The sequence below is a fragment of the Cynara cardunculus genome, unplaced genomic scaffold, assembly GCF_001531365.2.
Source record: "Cynara cardunculus var. scolymus isolate 2C unplaced genomic scaffold, CcrdV1 Un_Scaffold_1917, whole genome shotgun sequence".
Taxonomy (NCBI): Eukaryota; Viridiplantae; Streptophyta; class Magnoliopsida; order Asterales; family Asteraceae; genus Cynara; species Cynara cardunculus.
Window position 1 is genome coordinate 7,699 of NW_020200915.1, and position 10,439 is coordinate 18,137.

Sequence of the window (10,439 nt, forward strand, 5' to 3'; positions counted from 1 at the left end):
GTCACTGCCTGATAAGGGTCCTTATATACCCAACACATTGCATGTGAAACCTGAATATGGACTCAAGCTCATTGACTATGATGGTCAATACAGGTTATAACGAGTATCTAAGCTCCATCTCTGCTCTATAGATCACTTAAAATATCTAAGGACTTGGATGAATAATGATCTATTAGAATATATGATGGAGCGCAAAGATTCGAAAGGAAATGCTCAGACGCAAGATGTTGGGAGAAGATGCCCATGTCTACATCAACTTCAGTAATCTAGATTAGATGTCCTTTCAGTCTTGTGATATCTTGTATTTCTTATCTTTTCTTTCAGTGTATAACCTTTATGTTTTAGGTCTACCAAAACTGATTGTAATAACTTGTAACGTTTTCCCTTAAAAGATATTTCAATAAAATGATCAGTTCACTGAAAAAGATCCATGAAAAGTAAATGAGACATGTACTTATGAGTTCTATTTATGTCTTACATTCATTGACATCTTTCTAGTCAATTAATATTCTTTCAGTGTTCAGTTATTAATATTGTGCAAATTTATTCTTTCCTTATAATCCGTTACAATTAAAGTAAATTTCCATAGTAAATTGTACCACTGAAAAAGATCTCAACACGGTTAAAAAGGACAAGTATCTTACTAGTACCTTTTCCTTATTGTTGTATCTTAAGCAATTTTCTTTATGTTTCCCTAGTATTTGGACACTCTTCACAATMAATATAATGTTCAAACAAAAGATGATCATACTTCTTTGTTCATTCTTTAGTTTTTCATTTGAAGGGAGGAGTTATTTAGTAGGTAGYAAGMATATATTCTGTAACTAGATTCACTTTCATCAAATATTTAAATTGTTGATCATTTACATTGCAAAGTTGAGGTTCATGTCATTTCTGGTTTGTTTGCTTTGGTGGCTTTTATTTCTTCTATTTGGTTTTGCATTGGCTTACAACACAACACAATGTTGATATTAAAGACTTCAAAACTACACGTTAAGTGATATTCCATAGCATCTTAAATGACAATTTTATATTGAATCGAAGTTGCGATTCACAATCATGTATAAGTTTTTGGAGATGTTGTCCATGTAATTTCGATTTTACTTTGGGTGGAGGTTGATGAGTGGGCAGGAAATGTGAATGTGAATCATGGTAGATTTACTTGGGAAAACTATTTGTGAATTATTTATTTATAAATAAGAAAGAACTTAGTGATGGCATATTTCTAGTCATTYGGAGCTTAGCTACTATAATTGACAATGTGCCAAATCTCGCTTGTTCTTTATGTGAGATGGTCTTTGCAGGTACTGGTTTCTTCATTTAGCGAGATAAGCGAGGATGAATATCTTGATCCTAGGACTGCACAAGTTGGTAAAGTTGACCATGTCTCACACTCACACTCACACACATATCTTGATCCTAGGACTGCACAAGTTGGTAAAGTTGACCATGTCAAACAAGTAAGTGCAAGGAGCTACTAAATTGTATGTCTAGTTTACAATATGAACATTTCAGAAGCAAGTTTAATATAACSTTGGGTTTGCAACAACACATGCTAGCATGCCCATTCCACGCTTTATCCTTGTTCCGACCAATTACTTTCTTACAAATAAAAAGTTTCTTTTTCTATCATGTTAAATCTGATATAATATCATTTGATTCATGCAAAATCAGAATCAAGGATGATATGTTTTGAAGTTAGCTTTTATAAACAAGGTTAATGCTATATCTAYAAAATTAAATTGTTCAAATATATTGGATGAAAGCAAATATATTTGGCTTTTCATYAAAAGCATAGGTAATTATCTACTAAATTGTGAGATCATGTGTACCTTGACTAAATGATAACTCATTTGGTTTGATGTAAAATATTGTAGTGCAAATTCCTTTCATATCGGGAAGATTGATAAAGGTGTAAAGATTTGAATACAGGTCTTCCATGTGAAGCAACTTAGGGGCTGTTCGATAACGGCTTAATGGGCTGTATAAGGCTTATAGCTTATTCAGTAAGCTATACAAAGCTGTTCAGAAGTGGCTTAATGGCTAAAAAACCCGCTTATTTGGTCAGCCCAAAAAATAGTCATATAGACTCAGCCATTTATCAGGTCATTTACTCCTCTTTTATCCTCCTTTTACTCCTCCCCATYCCCCTTTTTATCTTTATTATCGATCCAGGATGATGGCATCACACAAAGATCTATTTACTACTCCCTCCATCAATCTGCAACTATTGTTGTCTCCATTGATCAACATCTAGTATCTATCGATAATTGGGTTTGGGCATCTATTTACAACTGCTCCCTTTTTAGATTAGGCAATGACGTTTTTCAAGGCGTGGCCTAAGGCTGCAAATCTCTATATATATAATAATGATTTACAAATTAAATTCATATGTAACTATACACAAAAGAAGAACTATGCATTGATATTTGATATCAAATATTCAAATATAGTTATATACAATGCTTACAAAAATTATATGAAGAGATCATAACAAAAAGAAAGTTTTTCTAATGGTTCCATAATCCATACATCTSTAATCTAAAACTCTAATAGCATATACAAAAAACATTTTATGTTAGATTAGATTAGRTATATCATATAAAGAAACTATCCTTCCATGTAATCCGTTTTCTTCTTGATTTATATCCAAAAGTCTTTCATCATCGGAATTGGATTCAAAATCTTCCTCKCCTTCAACTTGTGGTTCTTCACCGGACTCAAAGTCATCCTCATGAAGTTCTCTAGCCTTCAAGCTACCACCTTCTTCCATTTTCTCAKCCTCGTCATTAATAGCAACTATCCATGATTGTGCTTTACTAGTGTCAAGAGTACATGGTACATCCATGTTTTGATTTTTCACTCTCGCGCACTTGTTGATGAGTTTTGCATTAAATTTTTTGAACAAATAYAAGATTATTCAATCTTTGACTGTCAAGCCTATTCCCCTTCTTTGTGTGTATCTAAATAACTATAGTTCAATATAACATTAGCTACAAATATGAAATATGTATAAGTATTAAATTGTTAGTAGCTAGTATTTGATATTTGTTAAAAGTTTAAAACACATAATCACTTACCCCTTCAAAAGCACTCCAATTTCTGTTTCAGTGATCACTGATTATGTATTGTAATTCGTTCAGAGATTAGAATCTTTCAAGAAGACAAAACTCACACCATAGATCCTTCAGCGATATCGAATATAGAAGATGAATATAAAGACCACTAAGTTCATGATCTAAAGCGTTTTCAGTGATAACATGCTCATCTACACAAGTGTGAAATCTACTCAACATTCAGTGGATACTTATGAGACCTTCAGCATCATTCCAGTGTCAACAATCAAATGAATCTTGTTGAACAAGATATTTTTTTATCTTGTCCTTTTGCACACAAAGGACAAACCCATACCTTTCTAAGTAAACTACAGTATAGAGTCATTTTATTGTCTCCAAGTGTGCTTACCTACTTTATGAAAGAAGACTGTTCATATACATCCAAAAGGCTATATACTACAACAAATAACAAGCTTACCTCTTAAAGCTTGCCACGTGCTTTCTACCTTCTCAATTGTATTTAATGCAATGGGTATAAATAGCTGAGTAGTTCTCTCTTCTCAGTTATCTTTTGAAACCTACCCCTAAGCATCCTTGCCTTGAAGATCTTACCCAAGAAGATACACCTCCCTCTAATACACGTAACTAGTGAAAAGCACATTACTTCATAATCTATTTCTTGTAGCAAGTTTGTTCTTCTTTCTATCTGTCATTTGTGTGTACCTTTGATTGTGTTAGATAAGTTTTGTATCTTATCTTTTTCACAAACAATCTGTTAAAATCTATAGTGATCTTCTTTATCAATATAAGTTTTTTAAAAGTGAAAGATGATGTGTTTGTATTCATCCCCCCTTCTACAAACTGTTCTCTATAATTTGTTGTAGATCCGGCTGGGACCAACAAGGACAAGAGAAAAACTAATCTTGTTCGACAAGATTCATTTGATCGTTGACACTGGAATGATGCTAGAGGTCTGATCAATGTTTGTTGAATCGTGAGTAGATTTCACACTTTTGTAGACGAACTTGTTATCACTGAAAACCGCTTCAGATCACAAACTTTTTGGTCTCTATCTTCAGCTTCTATCTTTGATGTCGTTGAAGGTTCTGTGGTGTGAGTTTTGTCTTCTTGAAGGATACTTGTCTCTGAAGAAATTACAATACATGTTCAACAATCACTAAACAGACTCAATGATGATCATTGAAGCTGAATACATAGATAGCACACTTCGATAGATAAAAGGGATTATCATCAAATCACTGAGAGAGATGATCAACATTCCCCCTTTATAACTGACAATTAAAATCATCTTCAGTTTGTAATAATCTTCATTTATCTCCCTTTTATGTGATTTTTCATATTAACTCCCCCTTAACCATATCATCGTAACAATCTTTAGCAATCAACAATAATTTCCAACAGTTTCCCTTAATCTTAACATCAACATTCATTTTATCTCATCTCCCCTTTGACAGAAATCTCTCAGACAATTTCCATTCATTTTGTATCATCTCCCCGTTATGATGTGAACGAAGATCATAAACATCATATTGATAAATGAATGTTCAATGGTTAATGTCATCAATTCATAAATTATAAGCAAATCTTTTCAAATTCGTCTATGTATTCTTATCAGAACATGATTTGAGAAAAAATAGATTTAACTTATAAATCTGTTTTCAATCTTTTATACAAAGATTGGCCTATGAATACAACAAATATATTATGTGCAACAGATGTACTTAAATATGAGACTTTTTAACGTTTATCTCAGCAAGACTTCCATTCAATCATTGATAGCTTGAAAAAAAATATCTATGAACATTATGACAAAATAACAAATATTCTGTAAAATTTGTGTAGTGTAGAAAGACAAAGCAACGAATGCTTCAAAATAAGCTCAATTTGATACAGCAAATTTATCAGACTCGATTGTGCTCAAGAAAACTTGAAAAGGTTTCTTTTTCAATATCAATAATCTACGAATGAGAAATCGATAGATAATGAGCTGTGTTTCCCAAGTGTTATTAAAACAATTATATTTTAAGAGATAACTGAGTAGTTGGTGGGGTATTAAACAAGAGTGGGCATGGACTTTGCCTTTTCAATATTAGTCTCCAAAGAATTGAGAACTAATAGATTGTGTGGTTTGCTTGGATTATAATAGCTAGATTAGGATTTTGAAATTCTTTTAATCCTATATACAACTCTCAGTCAATTTTGTTAAGCTCACAACTACTATCCCTCTCTTTTTCATTTTAAGCTCAGCACATATACCCATTTTGCAATTTAGTTCACCTCTCTGTATGGTTGTCCTCTTGGGTAAGGCTATCGGGTGTGATAGTCCATAAAGGTTATACTTGAATAAGCACTCAGTCCCACTTAAGATATTTCATATAAGCACAATGAAAATGTATGCAAATAAGCTCATAAACTTTGATCATAAGAGATAAGAACAAATGAATTATTACAAATAAGCTCATGATGTCTATTTATAGGGTCATTTCATGTAAGACCATTGCCCATATACAAATATATTACAATAAAATACAAAAGATGACTTTATAAATCTTTCATTAACTTGGGGATATTTAGAAGGATTAAGTGAGAGGATTGCTTTCTATAGAATTTCTATTTTCTGTGAATAATAAACAGATCTGTTTGTTCATCTTGTGCAATCTTCAATCTGATAATCTCTAATCTTGAATTGATTTATGAACTATGATCTACATGTGGTATCAGAGCATAATCGGACAATCCATTCGATACGATCAATCTTTCTTCGACATTTTTGGGCCTAAATTGATCAAATTCACGATGATTTTGAGTGTTTTAATCAAATTTGTGCCAAAGAATTTGTATTTTGGTGATTTTGAACAAGAATCAATCATCATTTTGGAGTTTACTTGAAAAACTTTGATTTTTTTAATGATTTTGTCGAACTGTTAAGCCTAGACTGCCAGATTCTATTATATCGCTCGTTGAATTTAACCTTTGAGCGATATTCATGATGAACATAGCCCAATGAAGGTTTGAGGATGTTATGAGCAATTTTGGTAGTATATCGGGCATTAAAGATGATATGTAAGTTGGCTTATTTTAAAACTGCGTTGAGCGATAGTTACACTTAGACAAAATTCCTATGCGTTGAGTGATATTCAAGGATACCGCTCAAGGTTTGCCCGATATCCATGAAAACTGTCTAAGTCATGAGCGATTTGGAGTATACCGCTCAACATGCTGCCCGATATCGGAGAACATCACCCAAAGCACTGAGCGATATCTGTGTTTATGACTTGAAGTTTAAATCGTTCAAGTATCAAACGATATCTTTGGCCGATATCCTTTGTTGAACGATATCATGCTAAGTGGATCCTTTGGTGGGCAATATTCATTCTAAGCAATTTGTCTTGTTACTTATTCTACAAGTGATGTAAAGTGTTGCCCGATATTCTACATGAGGGATATATGAGAATAACGCTCAAATCTCAAGCGATGTTTAATTCTTTGTTGAGCGCCATTGTGGAAGTTTGAGTATACCGTCCAAGGCGTGGGCTATATACACTGTTCATGGAGAATATCGCCTAAGGCATGGAGAATATCGCCTAAGGCATGGGCGATATTCATTCCAATCTTTAGTATATCACACACTTCTTCAAGTTTCTGTTCACGACTCTGTATGATTATTTTGATCTATGCAAGATTACCCTGTGCATTATCGGAAGGTGTTCATTTTTAATAAAGTTTCCCTATGAAGCATTGTCAACAATTTTGTCAACATTTGACTTTTCAAAGTAAAAGTTTGACTTTTGGTTATCAATTTCAAGCTTATTGTTTAAAGCCGAATTCGAAACATTTTCATAATTGGGTGATTGGATTCAATGAGACATTTAATTAAAACACACCAAGGGTATTTAGAATTGTACATTTTAAGATATGGCGAGGTATCTGACGGGGCAATAAGAAACCAACAACGGTTTCTTCTATAATTGATTCACACATGCACACGCGTTGATCTTCCACCGGGTGCTAGCCCAAAAGAACCCTAATACTAATATGTGTATCACAGAAAAGAAAATGTTTATTCTTTTGTGTTTAACTAGACTGGTATCATAACTCAAATATAGTTTGATGTTTATTTGTAAATAATTATACAATTATCTAAAACATTAATAATTATGCTTATTTACTGAAAGTACCCTGTAATTATCATAATCATGTTTTAACACATATTTTATAATTATTCTTCAAGAATAATTATTTAACTGCCGAACATGACTTTTGGTTTACTCTCAAACGGAAGCAAACTTATTCTTTGTGTGCAATCCTATAGGTTTACATACTCATTAACAGTATCCATGTGCAACGAATTATGGGCATATAATAACTTACAACTCCCTTTAACCGATCTTCTAAGCTCATGTTATTGGCTCATTTCGACTTACCCTCCGAACTCATGAAGATGGTTCATTTTGGCCAACCCTCTTAAAAAGTTAATCTATATAAAAAATTAATTAAATAATACATATATACATATATATAGGGGTTTGGTTTAAATGTTAACCAAGATTATCGTGTTAACTTTGTTAACCGATCTTGACCGTAAATTTGAATAATAAATGGTTGTGATTTAATGATATTTGAAAATTAATTATTAAATTAATATTTTCAATTAACATATGTGAACAAAATATCAAAGAGTATTTAGGTAAAAAGTAATATATCTTTGATACACGAGTTGTCAGACATATGAACAACTTGTGTATATATTCAAACCACATCAAACAAAAAAGATTAGACATATGAACAACATGTGAACCGTATGAACATCTTCTGTATATTCAGGAGCCAACTCTGTTGTATATACATGAACACCTATGAACCAAGGCATCTAGGGCTGTGTGTTTTCATACGTGTTCACATGTTTTCATATGTTCTCTGTGTGTGTATGTATTCATATGAACATCTAGTGACTTGAATATACATGAACACTTATGAATTACGGCATCTAAGGCTGTGTGATTTCTGATGTGTTCATATGTCAAAGGTGAGAACTGTCGATTAAAATAAATGTGAATTATAGAACATGAACATGTGTGAAACCCCATTGTCAATATTGCATCATGATCAATTGTGATATTTTCAAATTTATAACTCTCAATTAATTATTTGGGAGTTACATAAAATTACAAATTACTTAAATACCCTTGTATTTAATATATGAGTTACATTTGAACCAAAGGAAAAGATGGAATATAATTGGTTGAGTTTGGTTAACATAGTTAACATAAAAAAATTGGTTAACATTTGAACCAATCTCTCTCTCTCTCTCTCTCTCTCTCTCTATATATATATATATATATATATATATCATTAGTATATCAATATATCTAGATGATATTCAATATAATAGAAGAACTAAGGGTGATAATGTAGTATTATAAGATTCGAATGTTTATAATTATCATATTGGTATTGGATTTGGTTATCCATATTGGTGAAAATATGATATAATGAAATAATTGCGTACATGAGTTTGGTTTTTATTGTCCCACACTCTAAGTAGAATGCGATATTTTTTTACTTTACATTTCATTAAAAGTAAATTAACGAATTTGTGTTTCATCTTAATTATGTTACATCATTTTTAAAGAAACAAAATTCGCAGCAACAAACACTAGTCTATACTATATTATAAAACACTAGAAGGGTACTCGCATAATGCAACGCGATATATCCTGATTTTAACATTTCATTTTATTCTTTATCTCAGTCGATGTTATAATATGGTCTTATTGATTTTAAGAAAACAATAATGTTTTTATTTTTGAATAAAATATAAGTTTGAAGATATCATAAAAATTTGACAAATATATATCGATATTCGTATCAAATTAACTATTTAAAATTTCTTATTTTTTTGTGTAATTTTTTAATTCAATTTTTTTATAATTTAATTTAGGTACAATAACGAAGTAATTTATATTTGGTTTAATAATATAATTTTCTTATAAAGATAAAAATTATTTATTTTGTTAGAACTCGATAATTATTCTAATTATATTTTAGATTTTTTTATATTTTAAAATGAGATGTTTATCCTCTGTTTAATTATGTTTATCTGCAGTTAGTTATACGAATTTAAACATCGAACTTTAATAAGTTGTAATTATGCATAATTTACTTGTAATTTTGAATTTTAAGTAATATACATCAATATACAGTACTTTATGCATAACAAAAATATATYGATATTCGTATCAAATTAACTATTTAAAATTCCTCCTTTTTTGTGTAATTTTTTAACTCAATTTTTTATTATAATTTAATTTAGATACAATAACAAAGTAATTTATATTTGGTTTAATAATATAATTTTCTTATAAAGATAAAAATTATTTATTTTGTTAGAACTCGATAATTATTCTAATTATATTTTAGATTTTTTATATTTTAAAATAAGAAGTTTATCCTCTGTTTAATTATGTTTATCTGCAGTTAGTTATACGAATTCAAACATCGAGCTTTAATAAGTTGTAACTATGCATAATTTACTTGTAATCTTGAATTTTAATTAATATGCATCAATATACAGTACTTTATGCATAAGAAAAATATATCGATATTCGTATCAAATTAACTATTTAAAATTCCTCATTTTTTGTGTAATTTTTTAATTCAATTTTTTATTATAATTTAATTTAGGTACAATAACGAAGTAATTTATATTTGGTTTAATAATATAATTTTCTTATAAAGATAATATTTAATTATTTTGTTAGAACTCGACAATTATCCTAATTATATTTTAGATTTTTTATATTTTAAAATGAGATGTTTATCCTCTGTTTAATTATGTTTATCCGCAGTTAGTTATACAAATTCAAACATCGAGCTTTTATAAGTTCTAATTATGCATAACTAGTGTTTGACACCATGCGTTGCATGGTGACAATAATCTTTTTTAAAATTACTGAAGTTAGCTTAATGAATCGATGATTATATTTATATATCAAATTAATAAGAATCAATATTACATTTGATATATGAATCCACCTTATCATTATTGGTTGTTCTTTTAATATATATATATATATATATATATATATATATAGAGGGGGGGAGAGAGAGAGTCGATTAAATGAAAACCACTCCAATTTGTAAAAACCGTAAAAACTACTCTCACTTATCGATTTCATTGTTTAATCTTATGAAATTTTTCCATGAAATTGTTTCATATAATACTTTTTTTATGAAGTTGTTTCATATATGGTTATGAAATTGTTTTATATATTACTTAATGAAATTTTAATGAAACGGTTTCATGTATTTCTCTAAAATTAAAATAATGAAGATGATAATATCCATGATTAACAACCTCCA

At 30.1% G+C, this 10,439-nt stretch overlaps 1 protein-coding gene across 6 annotated transcripts in view; it reads left to right on the forward strand.

The window, feature by feature from the left end:
• Nucleotides 1-693: 693 nt before the first annotated feature.
• LOC112502781 (F-actin-capping protein subunit alpha) overlaps nt 694-10,439 on the forward strand; it is a 60,803-nt gene continuing 51,057 nt past the window's right edge. For 2 of the 6 annotated variants that reach the window (XR_003067761.1, XM_025106786.1), the window contains exons 1-2: nt 694-1,342; nt 1,409-1,460. Coding sequence is in view for 5 of the 6 variants with exons in the window: in XM_025106786.1 (XP_024962554.1) it covers nt 1,260-1,342; nt 1,409-1,460 (135 nt within the window). In the remaining variant the exon portion in view is untranslated. Of the gene's footprint in view, nt 1,343-1,408; nt 1,461-1,920; nt 2,106-10,439 lie in introns of all 6 variants that reach the window. The other 4 variants (XM_025106785.1, XM_025106784.1, XM_025106783.1 and 1 more) reach the window with 4 other exon arrangements.